A 23,653-nucleotide genomic window follows, 5' to 3' on the forward strand; every position below is an offset into this window, starting at 1 on the left:
AAAAAAAAAAAAAAGGAAAATGTAAATGCCAATGTAACTCCATCAAGCTCTCATGCTCCAAGTGTTGACATGGCAAATTTACTAACACACTAAAGAAAATATTCTAAAAAATCCCCCCTTCATTCATTTAGTCCTTTATTTTTTGCAACCGTGCCACAAATATTTATTTAATAAGACATTAGGAATCCAGGAGTGAATAAGCAAGATACTGTCTGTTCCTTGTTAAAGAATACAGTCTATTACTTGTAAAACAAATAATTAATAATGACAGTGATGAGTGCCACAAAGACATGTCTTCCCTGAAAAGGTAACATTTCAAAGGAAGGTCTAAGGATAAGGATTAAACAGGTAACGAGTGTTGAAGAGCAATCTGAGTGTAGAGAACAGGAGTGCAATGTCTGGGATGTTGCATATGGTCAAGATACAGACATATTAGTGGAGCTGGATTGTAGTGACAATGGACTCTTCCATTTTCATGGAAATCAATCTGAGATTTCCTTTAGTTTGGTCCTTTGCTTATTAAAAGTATTTCCATCCTTCAAAGTCAGCCTCAAATGCCTATCCCATTTCTCAAGCCTTTTCTGAAGTTTCTATTATTCTCTCCTCTGAAATCCCAGAGCGGTTTGATCCTACCCTTTCTAAAGTACCTGCATATAATTATAATTCAAGATTAATTTTGTATGTTATCTATACTGAGTGTGCCACCACGCCCAGCTAATTTTTGCATTTGTAATAGCTATGACTTTTTACCATGTTGGCCAAGCTGGTTTCCATATCCTGACCTGAAGTGATCCACCCACTTCAGCCTCCCAAAGTGCTGCGATTACAGGTGTGAGCCACCGTATCCCACAAATGATACTTTTTTCCTACATCATTCTAAATTATAGAACCTTTAGGTCCCTGACTTAATCATTCAACAGATACTTACTAAATTCCTGCCATATATAAAAAGAAATCTGCCAGATGAAGCTAATCAAAGAATGCTGCTTTTCTGAATTAGTACTCTATACTTCAAAGCAAAAAAAAAAAAAAAGTAAGAAAAGAAAACAAAAGGAAAAGGAAAGGAAAGAAGAAAAGAAAAACTTGCTCACCTAGGCCTCACCCAACTCTCAACTAGGGTTCACACACTGCTTTCTGTCAGAGGTTGCAGTAGACTCCCCAACCACACGTTAATACATAGCCTTCCTTGTTAGTGCATAATTTATTAACTAGACTGCTGCTCCTAGTTTAATCACATCTTTTCTTATGAGACCAACAATATTCACCTTCTATAGACGAATCAGCATTAATATAAGCCACGCCACGCTCTTGAAGGAGTCTTGAATTCTCCTATAATAAAAAGGAAAACGATAAATATAAAGTTATAACCCACTCCCCTTCCCCCACAAAATGCACATCTACATTTAACAATTTAACGTATGTAGACTTCTAACTGAGTTGATCCATATTAATGATAAATTTGACCTAAGAAATTCTCATAAAAGAGCTGCTTTGAAAGAATTTGAATAAAGATTACTGGTAGGAAACAACAAGCAAAACTTGTTAAAAACTAATATTTAAGATGAAACTGTGCATATACTTATGGTAAGCAGAAAAGGAGTTAATTTCTTAACCATACTGTAGTTTATCCTTCAAAAAATTTTCTTAGCAAACATGAATGACCTGCGACTTTTCAGTGAAGATCTTCCTATAAATATCTCATTATTTAAGCAGAGAATCTTGTCTGGTTCATATGGAATGAAAGTATTTTAAGTTTATGAAATTTCAAGTTAAATTTCATATTATGAAAAATAAGTGAACTTAAGTCATCGCCTGACCATGAAGTCAGGTTCTCCTGTAGGATGGCACCATCTCCTGGTCAATATTGATAACTGCACATTTTTAGAATAACACATGGCAAAGTTTTTTTGAGGTATCAATGTGGATTCTGAGTATGTAATTTCCTAAGCATTCTGACTATAAGATAAAAAATGAAAAAAATGCAATGTAAGTGAAAAAAACAATTTGAAATACACAAATCACACCATCAAAATATTTAGGTTCTTCCAGATATTGGCATAATTCTTTCTTATAAAACTTTGACTAGGTCTACAAGAGCACCATTTACTTTTTCAAAGAAAATTAAAGTTTACTGGGCTTCACATAGTGTCTGGAGCATGACAGGAGCCAATAAGTATTTCCAGCATGACTGGAAATTAATGGAATAAATATTAACCTTGCATATATTTACCTTATAGCTAATGTTTCTGTTATATAAAGCCAACAATACAAGCAGGTAAAATTACTTTTCAAAGGGCTTAGTAAATATTCGGTGGTGGAAATTTCTGCCTTACTTTTAACATAATTTAATATAGAGAGGGTCATTATGAATTAAGAAAAATAAATGAAAAGGATACCTTACAGCCAGGCGTGGTGGCACACGCCTGTAATCCTAGCACTTTGGGAGGCCAAGGCAGGCAGATCACTTAAGCTCAGGAGTTCAAGGCCAGCCTGGACAACATGGCAAAACCCTATCTTACTAAACATACAAAAATTAGCCAGGTGTGGTGGCCTGTAATCCCAGCTACTCAGGAAGCTGGGGCAGGAGAATCGCTTGAACCAGGGATGCCGAGGTTGCAGTGAGCAGAAATCACGTCACTGTACTCCAGCCTGGGCAAGAGTGAGACTCCATCTCAAAAAAAGAAAAAAATTTATTTAGCTTTAGGAGATATTTTGGAAAGTGTAATAGAATCATGATAGAAATCAAACATGATACAGGAGAATTTGACTTCGTGGTCAGGAAATAGAGACAATTTAACTTCATATTTTTCATAAATTTGAAATAGCTTCATTCCCTTCGAATCAGAGAAGAGTCTCCATTTAAATGGCATGTTTATGGGAAGATATTCACGGAAAAGTCTGTTAGGTCGTTCATGTTTGCTAAGACAATATTTTGAAGAATAAACTGCAGTATGGTTAAGAAACTGACTCGTTTTGATGTTTGGTTTCTAGCATATCTGCTTATTTACTCTCATACTCCCAGGAAATAAAGATAATTTTGACAATTGACATTAAGTGGCTCTTAAAAGTTCAAACAAAACTTAGTTCTTTAGCAAGAGATTTTTACTGCTGATTTTTGAACAAGAATATGTTGCTTCAGGTTTTGGGGAAAAAAAAACTTTGAATATTTTCTTATTACATTCATTTCATATTTTTACGTGCTTGGCAAATAAGTCCTGGCTAATTTATTTTATAAAAATTTGTATTATAGCAAATTATCAACTAACCTCTGCCCATTCAGTAGAACCAAGAAGACCAAATTCTTCTGCATCCCAGCTTGCAAACAAAATTGTTCTTCTGGGTCTCCACCCTAAAATGTATGTGTATATATAAATGCTAGAAAAAAATTCATAATGTACCCAGGATACTACCAAGCCCGGATGGAAAAGAACAAAACAAAACAAAACAAAAAAAAGTCATTGATTGTTTGGGAAGGGCGAATTGTGGTAAAAATCTTTACTTACGTAATTTTCTTTTGTAAGATTTTAAAAAGTTGTCAATACAAAATAGTACAATTACATAGAAATGGGGGGAAATGTGACAGTAAAGATCTTGCAAGATCATAAAACAATCTAATAGGTTTATAATAATTGGCTATGCATAGGAAGTCATTGGTGGTCTGCAACTGCCTAGAACAAAGAAAGAAATTTCTAGATGTGTTTGGTCTTCTGAAAGCAGATATAACTGAAAGAAAATCCTTTAAAATTCTTTCCTATTGTTCTGACATCAAATAAACAATTGTTCAATATCAGCTGGTCGTATGATTTCACTCCATTCTCTGCCAGAATTAATCAATAAGGGCTCAGTTAGCAACAGCAATGTTTGCTGTTGCTGAAAACCACATAATTCAATAGAGGGGTGATGTGTCTTGGAGGTTATAAACACTGACCTTGGAGTTAAGGCAAGATCTTGTTTCAAACCCTGGTTCTCTCACTAGCAACACGACTGAGGGAAAGTTATTCAAACCTACTAAACTTCCATTTCTTCATCTGTATACCAGGAACAAGAGAGTAAAGATGAAGACATCACTTGATTGTGGGAGGATTAAATGTAATAATGTTTAGAAAACACTGAGTAGGTGCCCCAAAAATTGTGAGTACTCAGCATCTTAGTAAATATTCATGTGTGTTTAAGAATGTATATACTATAGCTGTTGACTCTAGTCTTTTGTTTTTGTCAATAGTATTACTCAAATTTCCTATTATTATTCATCAGCATTCCATTTCTTTGGCATATTTTATAATTGTCACAGTGATGTTTTGTATAGTTACCACAGGGATTTCCTAGCAAAATCATGAAACATTTTTGTAATAAAATTAAACACTACGTACTTCGTGAATTATGTAAATTTAGGTCTCCATTGTTTTGTTTTTTTTTCAAATATAAGATAGCTGTGTAGAAAAAAGAACTAAGCACCTTTACATTTTATTTTAAATAGAGACATCATGGTTTTGTGGACTGGTAGTCAGAAATTTGAGTTTAAACCCTGATTCTCTTATTCTGCCACATGCTAGCTACATAATCCTGGGGAAACTACTGAATTCTCTAAACTTTGGTTAACTTATCTGTTACATGAGAAGATAAATAAATATGTCTTCTCCATAGTTGCTATGACTTCAAAGTATATAGGACATATAAAAACAGTTTCTCAAAAAAAGTAAATACTATGCAAACAACATATATTATTGTTTTTATTGTAGCTACAAATATATAGATTATATTTTACAGCCCCCAGACACCTTGTTTGCAGGGTCAATAAAGAGAATAAACTTCCTGCTCTCAATATGTAATTATTATGTTAAAGAGCAAACATTTGAACTAAATTTTACTTTGGCTATCATATGAAGATTCTAAAATGGCTAAAGTGATGATGTTATGAGTATAAACCTAATTTTGGTGAGAGCACACCAGTGCTAAGGGTATGAGAATACAGATTCCAAACTTTTGACAGAATCCCATTAGACCTAAGACCAGTATTTCTCTGAACAGAACATCTATCTCCTTAATTACTCCATACATTTAACCTGAGGTCTGGGGTTAGAAGAGACTGAAGAACGTCTGCTTACAGTCTCTAAGTAGGAAGCTTTGGCTTATAATCTAATTTCAGTGTGTTTTCTCTAGTGATGTAACCCATCTGCATCTTCTTAGTTGCAAAGAACAACTATTAACAGTATAATTCCTTTATTTCAGATTATCACTTAATACATACATATCAATAATATAAATGTTATATAAATAAATGCAAAAATAAATAATATAATTGGCCGGGCATGGTGGCTCAAGCCTGTAATCCCAGCACTTTGGGAGGCCGAGATGGGCGGATCATGAGGTCAGGAGATCGAGACCATCCTGGCTAACATGGTGAAACCTGTCTCTACTAAAAAAATACAAAAAAACTAACTGGGTGAGGTGGCGGGTGCGTGTAGTCCCAGCTACTCGGGAGGCTGAGGCAGGAGAATGGCGTAAACCCGGGAGGCGGAACTTGCAGTGAGCCGAGATTCAGCCACTGCACTCCAGACTGGGCGACAGAGCGAGACTCCGTCTCAAAAAATAAATAAATAAAAAATAAAATAAAATAAAATAAATAATATAACCCACCAATATTAAAAATGGTATTGGTATTTTTATCGAAACACATGTAATGGCTGAAGTAGTATTTTCATACTCCCTTTACCGAAGACTAAACTGAGACTCAGATAGGTTGGCTTTTTTGCTGTTGGTTTGTATTACCTTCCTTTTTCAGCGTTCCAAAGCTCCTCACAATTTCATGAACAACAGCTGCTCCACTCTGAGGGTCAATACCACCAAACACCCATGAGTCCCGGTGACCTCCCAGAATGACGTATCTGTCTAGAAAGCATCAATACAAGACTATTTGTCATTTTGGGTCAATAAAAGAGAAAATTGCAAACAACTCAACAGCATCTAAATACAAAGCACTCATGACTCAAAAAAAAAAAAAAAGGCTAGGTTCCCTAAGATTTGTGAAAATATGTTATTTCTGATTTTAATATGTTTTTCTGCTATCTGAGAAAGCATAAATGTGATAAAGCAAATACATATTTCAATGTATTACTATAATTATAAGTACTACATATAAGTAATTAAGAAAGCGTAATGTTATCCTTATTCACATTTTTTGTAATTCTCTATTACTCCTCTCTTACCTAAGTTACCACTTTCTAATATATTCAAAATAAGGGAACATAGTGGCCACATAGGAAGTTCTCCAATTCCTATTCTTTCTATTCAGTTTTTAAGGTACAGCTCAAATATTTTCTCCCTCTATGAACCTTTTTTATTTTCTATAGAAAAGGGAATTTCTCTGCCTACCCAGCTCTCAGGAGTAATAAAGCATTGATCACCCTTAAGTATATGGCTTCCTTCACAAACTGTGAGCTCTTTGTCTCGGGTCTGTGTCTTCTTTTATCTTCCCATCTCCAGTGCTTATCACAGAGCTGGCACAAAATAGGTACTCAGTATTATTCAATAATAGCCACTTATATACTACTTAGTACTCATTAGAATATGCAAACAACAAGGATATCAATATTCTTGATTTAAAATAAATCACTGCTTGTAAGAAACATGCAATTAATATGTTTAATATACATTTAATAGTATCTGTTTTGGTAAGAAATATATAACCAAATAGTTCATAAGAAACTGAGGCTTCATGAACTAAGACTATGTATAAAATGTATTAATTAGTAGACCATCTGAACTTCTAGGAAATCATATGTCCATATATTTTATCAGTGGCTTTAGTTGTGGAAAATAAAACTATGCAAAGGATTCATTAATACAAGATTATCTTAATTTTTTAAGAATGTGATTTTTATATAGATGTTTATAGTTATCATGAAGATATTTCCCTACGCAAAATACATAGTAAAAAAAAATTCAGAAAACTCCGAAAAAAATGCATCTTTCCCTACCCTGCTTCCCTTGATTCTTTAATTGAGGCCTGCACAATTTATCATTCGCCTTGATCATCTGCCCAGCCTAGCACCAAACATACACTTTTCTTCACCACCTGTACCACAATACAAAATTATTTCATATTTATTTATTTTGTTTTTAGGTGAGTTCCACTGGTTTTCTTTGTTCGTTTGTTTGTTTGTTTTGATTCACTTTGCACTCCCAGAGGTTGGCAGTATCCAGCACATAACAGTTACTTGATCAATATTTGCTAAGCAAATGATTCCTTTACCTGGTTCCACTGCTCCTCTGAGAGTACCTATCACATTGTAAATTCTTGTCACTTCACTGGTAGAGTGGATGTGCATCTTGACTTTTCTAATGCAAAGATAAAAGACATTCTTTAAAAAAAAAAAAAAACTGGTTAACAGATTAACACTATAAGGGTTAAGGGAATTTTCCCCTCTGCCTTTGAAGGTTCAAATCTGGTAAAATAAACTGAAAATCGATTAACAGGAGAAAAGGCATACAAACTTATTAACACACCAGTGTATACAGGAGACAAACAAAATGTGAGACTCAAACAAAGGCCAAATAGCTGAAGTTTAACTGGCACCCTCTTCACAGGGGAGGGGGAAGTGGAGGACTGCAGGTGGTTTTGAGGGGTGGTAAATGGTTTTCAAGAGAGTTAAATGGACCGGAAGAGCAGGCAATAGTTTGTAACTTTGGAACTTGAATGGAACTAGAGAACAGTCAACAGCTTGTGACAAGGCCTGTGTAGATAAAGTGATATGCCTCAGTCTTCCTTCCTATTACATGAGTTCAATCTTCCCTGGTCAATAAAATTTCAGGGAGGGGAAGAAAAGTCATTGTCTTCCTTCTGCAGGAGCTTCAGATAAGGGAACTTCAGAGAGAAACTTCCACTCAGCTCTTGTAGGGTGAAGTAGGAGGTCAGAACTATTGATTCTGAAGCTGCATCTAAGGACTTTTATCCTTTAGTTCAAAGTGCTCAGCATGCCAGAACACCATACTTTGGGTTATCCATTTTCTGAGTTCCAACAACACCCATTTAAATCTTCAATCTTGTTTAAAGATGTCTAATTGTTCACAGGCAAAAATTACACTGGTTCTAATTTGCAGTTTTGTTTCCTGCTGGTATTACATAAACTTTACTTTTTCTGTCATCCTCTATAGTATTTTTTCTTTTCTTTTTTTTTTTTTTTTTGAGATGGAGTCTGGCTCTGTTGCCCAGGCTGGAGTGCAGTGGGGTGATCTCAGCTCACTGCAAGCTCCGCCTCCCGGGTTAGAGCCATTCTCCTGCCTCAGCCTCCCGAGTAGCTGGGACTACAGGTGCCTGCCACCATGCCCGGCTATTTTTTTCTATTTTTAGTAGAGACGGGGTTTCACCCTGTTAGCCAGGATGGTCTCAATCTCCTTACCTCGTGATCCTCCCACCTCGGCCTCCCAAAGTGCTCATATTACAGGCGTGAGCCACCGCGCCCGGCCTAGTATTTTTTTCTTTAAGGCTCCGCCTTAAAAGAGTTAAAATTAAAATAATCTCTTAACTGTGTAGAAAAGTTTCCAGTAAAGCCAGGTCCAACATTGTAGGGCACTCTGAGACTTCCTCTCCAGCTGCTATCTGGTGGTGCTGAGCCACCCATTTTTCTGTTGGACACAAAAAAAAAAGAATAACCAAAAAAAAAAAAAACCCTGAAGTAACACATTAAAATGTTAATGGATTCACTTTATTGAGAAGCTGCTCATAATATCTTTAATGAGTGCAAAGTGCTTTGAATATAATATGTCATTTAACCCTTACCACAATTCTGAGGAATTGCTTCCTCCATTTCACAGATGGGGCACAGGAGGCTTAGAGATTAGATAACATGCCCAAAGTCATGCAACTAGTAAATGGTATAATTAAGATTCAAATTATTGATAAGAATTTGATCTGTGTTACCAGTAAATCTAAAAGTGCTTTCCAGAGCATGTGCTGAAGAAAGAGCTTGATGTCTAACTCTCTGAAATTTTCCATTGTTATTTGTCTCACTGGTATATAGTTATTTTTTACAAAGTACTTTCATACACATCTACTAAGAAGACAGGAGGATCCTTTCTTTTGAAAGGATTTCATTTCAGAAGCCCCTAAAAACTTCACGCTATTTTTTAAAATTCAGAAATAAAGATTCAGGCAGACCACTCGATATATGTCATGGTCCCTGGTTATCTTTCAGCAGGTGACTGAAAAAGAAAACATGGTAATGTTTATGAAATGGTGGGGTTCTTGTAGTTTCACTTCAACATATCTGCCTTTACTGTATTAAGATGATGGATTAACTTATTCTTGATGTGGGCATGTAAAACAATATACTTTTACTAAATAGCTACTGAGAGATGAATGTTGTTTCCAGGCAAACTTAAAAGACTGTTCAAACTGAATAATCTCTACTTTAATTGTAACTACATTTTTATAAAAATTCAGCTGTAAGGCAAAAATAGACTTCTTTGGGCCTACCATGGGCATTTTGTTCCCGTTAAATGAATATTCCAAACCTTAAACCGAGCTCCACTTAAATAATGGCCTGGAAAAATAAATGTCATTATCTGATATTATACTGAGATGTTTAGTTCTGAAATCCAAAGTGGAGAATTTCAATCTGTCCTTTATGGCTTTCTCTGTGGTCACGCACCCTCGTGCACTCCAGGCAGTGCAGTGGAGCACGCTCTGCTGTGTCCTGTTTTCTTCTGTGCCTGTACATAGGTGCTTGTTCCCTGTCTATGTGTTTGAGGAAATGTGCATAGCTCAACTTAACCTAGAATCTACTACACGTGCAATAAGAAAACAATCAATAAGATCACTTTCTCATGGAAAATTCATTAGAATTCATATCTCGTTTTAAAATGAAATTCTGTTTAATATCCAAACTCCTTAGTGAAAAAGGGAAAAAGGAGAGGGATTATTTACACGTTGATAGAGCATTTTAAAATGCTCAGATCTTCAACAATTGATACGTACTCAAATAATACATTAATGACTATGATAGTAAATGAAGTGATTAAAAGATATTATATGTTATACCAGAATAATTAATAATATAGAAAAATGCTTATGATATACTATTGAGTGAAGAAAAGCAAATTTCAAAACTATATATATATAGAGAGAGTATTATCTCAGTTATATAAAAATTTAAAACATGGGGCTGGGCACTGTGGCTCATGCTTGTAATCCCAGCACTTTGGGAGGCCGAGGCAAGTGGATCATGAGGTCAAGAGATGGAGACCATCCTGGCCAACATGGTGAACCCCGTCTGTACTAAAAATACAAAACTTAGCTGGGCATAGTGGCGATTGCCTGTAGTCCCAGCTACTTGGGAGGCTGAGGCAGGAGAATCGCTTGAACCTGGGAGGCAGAGGTTGCAGTGAGCCGAGATCGCACCACTGCACTCCAGCCTGGGCAACAGAGTGACACTCAGTCTCAAAAAAAAAAAAAGTAAAACATGAACCTGTATTATCTTTGTAATTAGAAAAAAAGGATGCATAATATCATGGAATTAGATGTGAGATTTATTTAAATGTTTACAATTTGGTCTGGTTCACTAGGTCAATATCAGCTGTGCTCTGATTGTATAATGGAATTACCTGATTGAAAAATTACAAATGTAATTCATCTGACATTACTGTGTCAGCCTCTGTGAGCCATTTTATAAATACAATCACCGTTAATAACATAACTTTCGTGGAAAAGTGCATTTTACATTCAAAATTTCATAATTAAAAATAGGCATTTCTATTTATCCACTTTCTAAGCCATAATGAAATAGTCCATATAAGTGTAATTTAGTTTTTAAAAATTGTTTAAAAGAACATATGGTTTGCTTATGAATTTCACTGTGAAAATTTACTCTCTTTGCACATGTACCTTGGGAGTGTGCCAAGCTACTCAACTCTCAGGTTCTCTCAAGTGGGTAGCAGTTTAGCATTGTGCATTAAATAGAAAAGACAGTGTCTTACAAATGGAATATATCATGAAATAAAAGTTTATTAATACATGTGTGAGAAAACAAGGAGAGATATAAAGTTATATAATGGCCCAAGAATGCTGAGAACTTAAATAAAAAATTGATGAAATTAATGTATTATAAAATTTATTTAAACTATTTACAATAAAATGCCATGTATAAAGCATCAAGCAACATGAAGAGGCATTTTACATTGGTAGAAAGCATAATACATAGTCAAAACAGCAGAGTATTAAATATACAGAAAAGTTGCAAAAGTCAAGTAAAGAATATACATACACTTAATTATACATAAAATATTGACACAGGAGGTAGAAAGAAATTACTTAAGCAGATAATGGGGGCAACAGAGTCCTTGGCAGAGTTTCCCTTCTAACAAAAAGCAGCCCAAGAAATTATTATTATTTTTTCCAACAAAAAGTAGCCTGAAAAATGTAGCTGCAAACATAGATTAGCAAGCTGAAAGTGCAGGGGAATGCCGGCAGCTGTGCCAATAGAAAAGGGCTACCTGCGGTCAGGCGCGGTGGCTCACGCTTGTAATCCCAGCACTTTGGAAGGCCGAGGAGGGCGGATCACCTGAGGTCGGGAGTTCGAGATCAGCCTGACCAACATGGAGAAACCCCGTCTCTAATAAAAAAAAAATAAAAAATAAATTGCTGGGCGTGGTGGTGGCACATGCCTGTAATCCCAGCCACTCGGGAGGCTGAGGCAGGAGAATCACTTGAACCCCGGAGGCAGAGACTGCGGTGAGGCGAGATAATGTCATTGCACTCGAGCCTGGGCAACAAGAGCAAAATTCTGTCTCAAAAATAAAAAAAAAAGGCTATTACCTGGAGGCCAGACATTGATGAAATGTGAGTGATGGTAAAAACTTTATGTTGACTTGAGTGGGAGAGAAAGGGGACACCATGTATGTTTTTTCCTATTTTTCTTTACATATATACCGAACACAGTGTGATTATGCGGTTTTAATTTGTCTTCTAGAGTAACTCTAGGATGATAATTATAGTGCCAACAGTAACAGTAATAGCAGGTATCCTGGATGGAGTGCTAATTATGCTTTAGCACTTACTGTTGTGCTTCCTCATACATACTGGAGTAAAATGATTAAGAAATGCTTGAACTCAAAGAAGAAAAGGGACTAACTGGCCAGACGCTTTGTTATCTATCAATTTCACTTTTAGAAAAGCCAGTGTTCTCTCACCTCTAAAGAATAAGGCGTGGTGACTCACGCCTGTAATCCCAGCACTTTGGGAGGCTGAGGCAGGCAGATCACCTGAGATCAGGAGTTCAAGACCAGCCTGACCAGCATGGTGAAACCCCATCTCTACTAAAAATACAAAAATCAGTTGGGCATAGTGGTGGGCACCTGTAATCCCAGCTACTCAAGAGGCTGAGGCAGGAGAATTGCTTGAACCCGGGAGGTGGGGGTTGCAGTGAGCCAAGATCGCACCACTGCACTCCAGCCTGGGCAACAGAGTGAGACTCTGTCTCAAAAAAAAAAAGGACATGGCAATGGGAGAAAGAATCACAGGAAAGAGGAAACAGTTCCAATGCCAGGTTAAGTGGAACAAATCTGGGAAAGTTTTGGTAATGAAAGCAGAAAGTTTCGATAATGAAAGCAGAAGGAGAAGAAGATTAGAGATATAAACAAAATGGAAGTGGCTCTCATAGTGTGTAATTCTGGGTCTTCTCAGACTTAGTCAGAGGAACACATGAGTAAGAGATTTACTAGGGAAAAGCATGTGTGGAAAATGAGGAGAGAGCTAGGAAACCCTGAGAAAATCCTTAGACTGCAAGGTAGGTCTAATATTGAATAAAGGAAAAAGGGAGGAGGAAAAGAAAGAGGAGTGTTGGGTGCAGCATCTATTTGAGCCAGGCTATCAGGGAATCCCTGGGTTAAACTTTTGCATCAGAGGAGTCCAGTGCCTTCCAGAAACAGGCCTGTAGTAGTATCGTTGCCACACTCAGTCATTGCCTGAGAAGAACTACAGGAAGCATAGTGTTGACACAAATAGAGTGGGGTTTCAAAGCACAGCGTCTGGAGCAATTGATCAATTAGGCTCCCTGCAGTTACATATCTGAAAGGATCATTTTCATGGCTGTCATACACTAGATACTCATGTATATACTAAATTCCAGAACAGAACCACTACTCTATTTTATAGTGATAAAATTACAAGCAGCACCCATGTTGGAAAATTTAAGTACTAAAAAATGGAGACAAAAGGCTAACATTTGAAAACTATCAATAATGAAAATTACCCAAACAGCCATCCATTGTTTCTTACAAACTTACTCTAGGAGCTTCTGTGCATCATAGTATCCAATCGGATGAACAGGAATACTTGGAAGACCAACAGCCTCTGCAATTCCACGCCTATAAGCATATTCTGAGAAAAAAAAATTGCCATACTTCCAGTTAAAACTCAGTTTCATTCAAATGGTTCTCTGTAAATCACATTAAATACATTCTAATGTCACATTTGCTAGAATTGTTAAAGTAAAACCGATTAACAGTTCAAATGTTAGCGAGAATGTGGAGCAACTGAAATCCCCATACATTGCTTGTGTGAGTCTAGTCTAAAATTATACAATCACTTAAGATAACTCTTTCGAAAAGCAATGTCAAGCAGAAATGTACACTACGGCACAGCAATTCCACTCCTGGGTATTTACTCTAGAAAGATGAGCACATGCCCACAAGAAGACATGTACAAAATTGTTCATAACAGTCACATTTATATTAGCCAAATATTAGACAAAGTCCAGGTTTCTAACAGAAGAATGAATAAACAATCCGTAGTATAATCCCACAATGGAATGCTACTCAATCATCGGAAGAAAAAAATTAATACATACAATGTGATGGAAAATCTCAAATTACTACACTGAAATAAACAAAGCTTTAAAAAAAAATCTACTGTTTGATTCCATTTACTTGAAGTTCAAACCCAGGCAAACTAATACACGACACTAGATATTAGAAAGTGATTGCTTCTAGGGGACACAGAGAAAATTGACCAGAAAGGGGTACAAAAGAACTCTCCAGAGTGATGGAAATGTCCTTATATCCTATTTTTAGTGACATAAACACATGCAATTTGCAATATTTATTGAACTGAACTCTTAAGATCTATGCATTTCATTGCATGTAAACTCTACCTCAAAATAAGCACACACATTCTGTCATTTCTTCAGATTTAAGAAAAATTAGAGCTGTTTTTCCATTTTTTTCTGTATGTTTTTAAAACAATCTAATAAGAAACTTAGGTAACTGCAAATCCTTATTCTTTTTATGCATAAAATGACATAATGATATGTTGTGTGGGATTTGTTTTCAAATTCTCTAGAATAATAGCAAAAAATTGGAATGATAAACAAATAAAACAAGATTGACAACATGTTGATAACTGTCTCTACTTTCATATATGTTAGAATTATGCCATAATAAAAAGTAAAATTAGAAGGAAAATAAAAATGTATAGGGCACAAAAAAAAATTCAATAAACATTAGTCTCATAGAAATAACATAATTTTCCCCCTAAAATACCATCATTGAAATTTGAAGAAAATCAACAGAAACATTCCAGTTAATCTCATTTTATTTTCATTATTTTGACTTTGCATAACTAATACAGCTTAGGCTAAGCTGTGTTTTTTAAAACTTGGAAATAAAAAGGTGGAGTAAATAAAGTTCAGGCATATTTATGTAATTTTGCTATAGGGTAACATGTATCATTTTTTAAAAAAGAAAAAAGATTCTGATAATATAAATATATATTATGTTCTAAGATTTACAAAGCCAAAAAAATATATATATATATATATATAACCTTTACAGGAGTCTATGATTTAAGAGTAAAACCAGATGAAGACGTAAATGTCACAGATAACTTGGCAAAGTATTTCACACAAGTTTTAAAAATTTAGTTAGCTTTAAACCACACAAACTTAATGATCACAGATTTTTGTAAACATCATCAAATAGTTGAGCACATTCAAAATAAATTAGCTCCTTTTGTTAATGTTTTACAGAGGAGCCTCTCAGCATAGGACTAGTAGGTGGACTCTGTGAGCCAGACTGTCTGAATTTGAATCCAACTGCTCATTTAGAGGAGGGGTGATCTTGGGCTGACTTCTAGTCTCACTTTCCTCCCCTGTCAAATAAGAGATAATAACATCCCCTAGCTTTAGGGTTGTTAATGCAACTAAAATGCTGCCATTTAGGAAACATTCTTTTAAAGTTATCTCTGTTACCTTATAGCAATGAAGCAATATGCTTTTCCTGGGCCCTATATCCTAAATTGGCCATTTAACAAGTTTATGGAACTTTTGCTCTCCTGTCCCTTACCCACAACTGCGAAATCCAAAAACACTGTTAAATCTGTAAATCTGGGGGGAATTTATTTAACAGCAAAACCTGATCTGAGCTGAACTCATTTGAAAGGAAAATTCGACTTGAGCAGACATAAGCCTGTTTATATTCCTTATTCCCCACCCCCTACTTACTACTTAGTGTAAGTATTCATACACTCTGCAGCAAAAATATTTATATGCTTTTTCCTCACATTCTGTCCCAGGCCCCTACGTCACTGTTATGCAAGTTATGGTATATGTGTAACACCATGATGTTTTTTAAATATCTGAAAAAGTCTGAATTTGAAAACCCACTAGGCCCAAGTTTCCAAATAAGGGGGTAAGGGACCTGAACCAATCATTTTAGAGTTCAAAATTCTTTCATTCTTAAATGCAAAGAGAATTAAAAAAGACATGCTTAGTCCATTGTGCCAAAGGAAATTCTATAATAAAGTCTCTTTCAAATGTTAAGTTTCCTTTTATATTCAAGGATTGATCACTCACCATTTGCTGGGTAACCTGGTGTGAGAGGGTCTCCTGCACCATTCAGATTTAAGATATTTCCACGCTGGACACCACCTCCAGGAAGATTCCAACCATCTGGATAGGACTTCACCCCAGGAGCAAAGTAGTCAGCAGGGTCTGAGTAGAGAATGACTCCTTTGGCCCCTGCCAGCTGGGCATTTTTAACCTAGAAAACACAGTGTCTTTCTTTCCTTATTTTAAACTGGTTGTTCCAGATTCGGTAACATCAGTTTTCAATATTACACTTAAATGAGTAGTAGAACTTTATCTTCAAACTTTTGTCATTAGGCCTACAACAAAGGATACCTCAGAGAGAATTTCCCTTTTCTTTTTGCTACTGTAAGCTCCAGAAATCCTCAGAGCGTCAGATTTGGTAATGTTCTTATTAGTGGTAGTGAGTATTTGCTTTTCCCTTCCTCTAGCTTAGAAGTATAATAAGCAAGTAGATCTCACAGGCCAAATTCCTATTTGTTCTATAGTCGAAAGGGAATTTTTTAAAATTTAATTTCCCACTAAAAAGAAAAATATATTTATTAACAAATAAAATGAGAGTAATATTTAAATTTGCTATGTGTAAACTGTTTTCGCTCATTATTTATAACAATTCATATTACAATTTAATTTAGTAAATATTTTTGTAGAAAATATTTAAAACAGAAATACTGAAACTTAATAATAAACCCAGTGCATGTTTCTTTGTAGGCCACAGGCATAACCTGTAAGCACAGAAAAATTTGTTCTGTTCACCCTAACCATCTGCACTGGCCAAATTCCAATGATCAACTTTAACCCTGGGATATAACCTAGTAAATGTAAGCTTTATGCCCACCTGTCTGTAACATGGGCAAGTCACAGAATACAAGAAAATCATGGTATTCATAAAGTTTTAAGAAAATGATTCTACACATGTAAAACCCACTATGAGGGAGAGAAAAAAAAGATGATTTTTTACCTTATTTCCTCTGAAAACTTTCCCATATCTGGCAATTACAATTTTCCCAGAGCAATTGATTTTCATGTCCCGTTCCAATTTGAAGAAGTCTTCAGTTCGTGCATAGTTAACATACACTAGATCGCCCTGTTGAAATCAGGAATGACTTCATGTAAGTCAGATGTAAAACAAGGAGGTTTTTCTGCATGGGGACTGTTGGACATTTTTGAAAGAGGGAAGAGGTTAGAGCACACAAGAGGGTCAGAAATGCATGAGCTCCGAAGAAGAGATTCAAGGGAAAAATGAACTTAAATTGAGAATGGAATTAGATGGGCTAGAGCATATGAATTAAGTAATATCTGTTTGTATTTGTCCCACATTTAGTGGCTATGAAGCTGAAGCTACAGAAGCACTCTCCCACAGAAAAGTATTATACATAAACACATTGCAGCACGCAACATGAAGGGGTCTAGATACCCTAGGCTAAGAAGCCCCTAATGAGATCTTTCCTTTCTTCAGAATGTGTTCACAGGGAGCAGTTTAATGCTTCTTAACAACTGCCAAGTAAAGAAAAATAGACAGGTAACATCACTGGTTTATAGGTCTAATTTTAATCATTAATGTGATGATGTGCAAATCTTATATCATATTTGAGTCTCAATATTCTCATTTGCTAAATGACCTGCTAGATTAAATTAGTGACCTTCCAAGCTTTTTTTGCTCACCTGTTCCCTAAATTAATGTTGGCAATGTACCCCTTCATCTAAAATTTTAAATGTTTTATCATACCATTAAGTAGCTGCAAAGCATGCAATATCTAGCTTACTATAAATATTAACATTTTTAGATGAAATTGTATATAACTTTTATATCAATCCAAAGGAATTTAAAAACTATATTTATTTGCTATTCAACATCATCAATTTTAAAAAATACATGAACATGCTCTTCTTTACGGTCAAAATTTTGTCATCTCTTTTGTTTTCTTGAACTTGTATATTGTCCACCTTCCTCCACAGAATTTTACTATAAAGTAAAATATATTTGTACTGGGCACTAGGATGAGTTGTCCAGGTTCATGGTCAATGAGGGACTTTTTGCTCCAGCTGCAGGGAAGGCTCTCTGCAGACAACCTTCATCTGTCAGCCCCTTCAAGGATTGCCTCAGCTATAGACAGCCCCCTTGCTCAAGGTCATGTCCCTTCCTAGAATGCCACACATTCAGTGACTGATTGATGTGAGGGTATGGAGACCTGGACATCTCAGTCTAACATAGGATAATTCTGAGAAACTATTCCAGACCTCCTTACAGGCTTAGCCAAGGCTATCCTTGAGCTGGCATTGCAGGGTGACTTCTCCCTCTGCCTAATCCACTTTCCTTCTCACAGATGTTGATCCCAAGAGAACACTCCATAATTATCAACTAGCATTCTAGATGTAATTCCAGAATCTATTACCTTAAATATGAGTATGCTTGAAAGTCTTTTATTAATCACTGTCAAATTTCCTTGAATCAGTATATCTATGTCAATTTTTTTAAAAAAATATTTATTTTTGTGACAGATTGTGTTAAGAAACAGCTTCAGGAGTAAGTTATAATTATAGGCCAGGCATGGTGGCTCGTGTCTGTAATTCTAGCACTTTAGGAGACTGGGGCGGGCAGATCACTTGAGGTTGGGAGTTCAAGACCAGCCTGGCCAACATAGTGAAAACCCATCTCTACTAAAAACATAAAAATCAGCTGGGCGTGGTGGCAAGTGCCTGTAATCCCAGCTACTCGGGGGCTGAGTCCCGAGAATTGCTTGAACATGGGAGGTGGAGGTTGCAGTTAGCTGAGATCATACCACTGCACTCCAGCCTAGGCAATGGAGTAAGACTTGGTCTCAAAAAAAAGATAGTTATAATTGTAATTACTAGTAGTATCAAATTAAATCTAACAGCATCATTGCAATTCTTATAAATAATGCTTAACCATAATATTTGATTAGAAATATATCTTAATGCAATGAGTGGGACAGTGAAGCATTATCTTAACACATTTGTTCAGTAGGTGAACAAATTATTGCTAGAATGAGATGGCCAGCAACAACAGTTCAATTTATATTTCTTGTTTTTATAGTAAGTTCTGAGAAAACTTGGATAGGAATCAAAGATGTGTTATGGAATTGTCACTAACTTATTTAAACTTCTTTCAAGTTATAATCTGAAAATCACAAATTGATCTTTCATACAAGTGTATTTTAATGATATTAGCTGAAAACTCAATTGGGTTTACCTTTAATTTTGCTCAATTGTAAGCTATTTGAATTGCTAAGAATTTGTTACCCAGCTATTAGAATCATTCATTATCTTAACATTGAAAACAATATTTCTAATTGTCTCTTTTTTTGGAGCCCCATAGATTTTTAAAACACAGAGAAATGCTTCATATTGACTTAGAATGGGTGGGAGATGTTTTTCATTTGTAAAATAAGATGAAAATGCTTGTAAATAGGGAGCAGGATCACATGACAGGCTAGCTTTCAATACCATGAAAAAGTACACAGGGTAATTGATGATCTGGAAACTGATCTCTTTAAAACCTTGTCATGCTTGCCTTTCGAAAGTCTTTACACAGCCCAGTTTGAAAACCCTGTCCCAGATGATTTCCAAAATCCCATCATTTTATTTTGGCTATTGTTTCCCTTTTTGACCACATTTTTCATAGCATGTACACAACAAATATATATGAGATATTAAAATAGAATCATCTCCAAGCTGATTCTAGGATTCATTTGACAAATTGGGGAAGATTTATTATGTGTTGGGTAGTGCCCTATGTAATGCAACAAATCTCTGCCCTTGAAGGAACTTACACAGCAGGTCCTCTTTCAGTCACAATGGGATTAAGTCTTATTAAACTCACCTAAGTTGAAAATAATTATGCGTCTAAAGTGTGTTTTTGACTTAGGATATTTTCAATTTATAATGGATTTATCCAGACACAACCTCATGGTAAGTTGAGAAGTGGATTGAATGAGTATGGCTATTGCACCATCATAAAGTCAAAAAATTTTAAGTAGCCATCTTAAGTTGGGGATTTCCTGTAACTGGATGGGATAATATGATAATGAGCATTAAATTTAATAACTAAGCAAAGCATACATTATATTAAAAGGTGATAAGTAGTATAAAAAAAGCATTTAAATAGAGTATACAAATGGTGAACTGGAGCTTAAGTGGGTGTAATATTAAATAAAATGTGAATCTAATTGGGAAACTGACATTTGAATCTTTGCCTCTGTAAAAGGATTACATTTAGCTCTTGTATTTCTTCCTAAGACCAATGTAATATTAATGCACTATTAATCATAACACTATATTTCTGATTTATCATTGTTAGCCCTCTCTGGAACACACTTTTATTCTATTTTAACTGTGGCTACAAAGTCATTAACCAATTTGATTTCAGCAAAATAATTTTTTTAGTGTAAGTATCCTACATGAAATTTACCCTTAATGTAACTTTGAGGAGACTATACCTTTAAATGTCTCTAAATATGGCTGTCCTTTGATATATCAGCAATTCTCACAAAACAAATTGTGAGGGAGAGAAAACTGAAAAAGATATTAGCTTAAAAATGAGGGTAAACTTTGAAAATGAAAACAAGTGTGACAGATATTCCCTCTCAGCACTTCTCAAATGCAAGTTGTCACTGTGAGTTAGAAAAGAGCTTTGTTTTTAGACAAAGACCTTCTTGTACAATTTACACTGTACTATCCATTGTTCTACGACTGTGAATAAATAGAATCTTGCACCTCTTAGCCTGGAATTTTCTTTGTTTCCTTAAGCTTCCATCTCCCTAACTCTTATTTATAGAGATAGAATTGGGAGGCAAAACCAGTGATTCTCAAAGATGGTCCTTGAACCCTCAGAAACAATATCACACTTGTTACAAGCACAAACTCTAAGGCTCCACCCCATTAAACTTAGGAAGTGGAAACCAGAATCTGTGTTTTACAAGCCATCCAGATTATTGTGACAGACACTAAAGCTTGAGAACCACTAGAATAGCCTATATTTTATCAACACTGCAAATTGCTAATTTTAAACATCATAAAGCAGAGTCCCATATTTCCTATTCCACAGGATTCAGACGTAAATTCAAAGATTACTGATCGTGGAATCGTGTATTTTTTTTTATTTTTTATTTATTTATTTTTTTTTGAGACGAAGTCTAGCTCTCTCGCCCCGGCTGAAGTGCATAAATTTAAATAATAATTTAAAATTGCTAAAAAATATGAAAAGTACTTTAAAAATCTTAAATGAATGTTATCTATTGAAAAAGTTGCAGTGTGAAGTGTGAAACTGAAGAACACTGAAATGTATTGAGCAGTGAAAAGATTATGTTTGAAAAAGCAGGTGGGCCTGATGCGGAGGCAGGCGGATCACCTGAGGTCGGGAGTTGCGATCTCGGCCCACTGCAAGCTCCACCTCCCGAGTTCACGCCATTCTCCTGCCTCAGCCTCCCGAGTAGCTGGGACTACAGTCGCCCGCCACCTCGCCTGGCTAACTTTTTTGTATTTTTAGTAGAGACAGGGTTTCACCGTGTTAGCCAGAATGATCTCAATCTACTGACCTCATGATCCGCCCGCCTCAGCCTCCAGAGCGCTGGGATTGCAGGTGTGAGCCACCGCGCCCGGCCGGTGAAATGTTTTAAACATACATATGGACACACATAGTTTTGAAAGAATTAACACTCCACTAGCTGGGTTACAGATGATCCAGTGAGGAACACCGATCAGCAAACTCATCTGATATTTGAACATAAACAGCAAACCCATACAACATGTGTGCTCTTTCTATTTAGCCATTGATCTGGAAGATTTTAAGTCTATTTGAAGGAAATAAGACACAATGATCTTTATAACACTTTCTTATGATTAATAGTAATGTCAAAGTCCAAAAATTATTTGAAAGATTTTAATTGGGTATGTAGTAAACCTACAAACTAATTTAGGTGTAATCTTCTCCTTATAACATGATGTTTTCTCATCCAGAAACAAACGGTTTAACTGTTCTTTGTTTTGTTTTGTTTTTCTGAGATGGAGTCTCCCTCTGTCGCCCAGGCTGGAATCCAGTGGCGCGATCTGGGCTCACTGCAAGCTCCGCCTCCCGGGTTCACGCCATTCTCCTGTCTCAGCCTCCCGAGTAGCTGGGACTACAGGTATGTGCCACCGCATCTGGCTAATTTTTTTTTTTTTTTTTTTTTGTATTTTTCATAGAGATGGGGTTTCACCATGTTGGCTAGGCTGATCTCAAACTCCTGACCTCAGGTGATCCGCCTGCCTCAGCACCTGGTCAACCTGTTTTTTTATACATAATCTTTTCACTGCTCAATACATTTTAGTGTTCTTCAATTTCACACTTCACACTTCAATTTCTTCAAGAGATCACATTCATTTAAGGTTTTTAAAGTATAATTTATATTTTTTAGCTATTTTAAATTAAATTGATTCATTATACTTTCTGCTATCATATACTATTTGGTTATTTCTGTTTCGCTTCAATCTGGTAATATTAATACTATTTTTAAATAAAAAAATATTGTTAATTTCTGGTATACATAAGTGATGCAGTTATATCACTGTAAATAATAAAGAAGGTGAATATTAATAAAGAAAGCCCAAAGTCAAAAACATAAGGAAAATAATTTGACAATATCAAAATTAAGAATCTCTTTTCAAGAAAGGAAAACACAGACTGAACAAAAAAATGAAAAATCAGAATGGGCAAAACTAACTTATGGTGGCAAAAATGTCAAAGAAAGATATCCTCTGCGGTGTGTAGAGCTGATTAAGAAGAAGCACAAGGGAATTTTCTGAAGTAAAAGTAATATTCTGTACATTGATGGGGTGCGGATCATCCAGATGTAGGCATTTGTCAAAAATCAATAAATGTGCATTTGGGATTTGTGCATCTCATTGCAGTAAATTGTATCTTTAAAAATACTATGAATAAAATATAATCAATATTCCTCCTTCTTACTAAGACATTCTCATTACTTAAATGTGGAAAAAATTAATTGGATTACATCAAAAGTCCCTTTATGACCCTTTAATTATTGGCTGAACGTATGAAGTGAAGGAAGGCTTCTTTTTGTCATTTTTATTTTGTTGCACTGTGTTTTTACCTCTGGCATTCCTTGAGGAGAGAAAGCACTGAAAGGTGGTACAATATCCGAAACATTTTCATATCCTGCAGGAGGTGGTTCAAATAATGATGTGTTGAAAATCTAGAGAAACAAAATATTATAATCAAAAGTAAATCAGTTAAAGTTTGATTACTATAATCAAACATAAACAAATGCATATTATCTTTTATGTCAGTAGAGGGTGAATGAATCCTTCTGGATTTTGATGATAATATCAGATACCCAGCACTGTGCTAGAAGTTGTGAGGAATTCATGAGAAGAATAAATCACAGATTTTGTCCTCAAAATGGGAAGATATATTCAAGGAAACAAAGCTAAAAACCCCCACCAAAAACTAAAAATCAACCAAACAAAAAACAACAATCATAAAATAAGTAAGTACTATAGAAAGAAAAGCTCAGAAGAGGTGAAAAGATACTCTTCCGAAAGGAATATTGTGTACTGTAACCTGTATACTGATAGAAGGAAGAATTAGAAATTGATTTTTTGTAAGTGGCATACATACCAAGCTAGTGTAAATAAAAGCCTAAATATGTAGTTGCTTCACAGAAGGTTAGAAGTAAATTTACCTCATGAATTTCTTGAAAGAACTTGTAAGGACTAACTTTTGATTTTGGAGAAAAATTTTAATCCCCAAATAAAAAGTAACTTTGTTTGGTAAT

General features: G+C 35.5%; 1 protein-coding gene across 5 annotated transcripts in view; it reads right to left on the reverse strand.

Annotated features, from left to right (window-relative positions):
- FOLH1B (folate hydrolase 1B) overlaps window positions 1–23,653 on the reverse strand; it is a 63,824-nt gene that overhangs the window by 22,156 nt on the left and 18,015 nt on the right. For 4 of the 5 annotated variants that reach the window (XM_011938465.1, XM_011938463.1, XM_011938466.1 and 1 more), the window contains 9 exons: window positions 22,970–23,071; window positions 16,819–16,944; window positions 15,846–16,032; window positions 13,282–13,375; window positions 8,527–8,625; window positions 7,253–7,338; window positions 5,770–5,889; window positions 3,267–3,349; window positions 1,266–1,329 (listed from right to left, as the gene is read on the reverse strand). In XM_011938465.1, coding sequence (XP_011793855.1) covers window positions 1,266–1,329; window positions 3,267–3,349; window positions 5,770–5,889; window positions 7,253–7,338; window positions 8,527–8,625; window positions 13,282–13,375; window positions 15,846–16,032; window positions 16,819–16,944; window positions 22,970–23,071 — 961 coding nt within the window. The remainder of the gene's footprint in view (window positions 1–1,265; window positions 1,330–3,266; window positions 3,350–5,769; window positions 5,890–7,252; window positions 7,339–8,526; window positions 8,626–13,281; window positions 13,376–15,845; window positions 16,033–16,818; window positions 16,945–22,969; window positions 23,072–23,653) is intronic. The other variant, XM_011938467.1, reaches the window with a different exon arrangement.

The sequence above is a fragment of the Colobus angolensis genome, unplaced genomic scaffold (genome assembly GCF_000951035.1).
Source record: "Colobus angolensis palliatus isolate OR3802 unplaced genomic scaffold, Cang.pa_1.0 Scaffold174, whole genome shotgun sequence".
In the NCBI taxonomy this organism is placed as follows: domain Eukaryota; kingdom Metazoa; phylum Chordata; class Mammalia; order Primates; family Cercopithecidae; genus Colobus; species Colobus angolensis.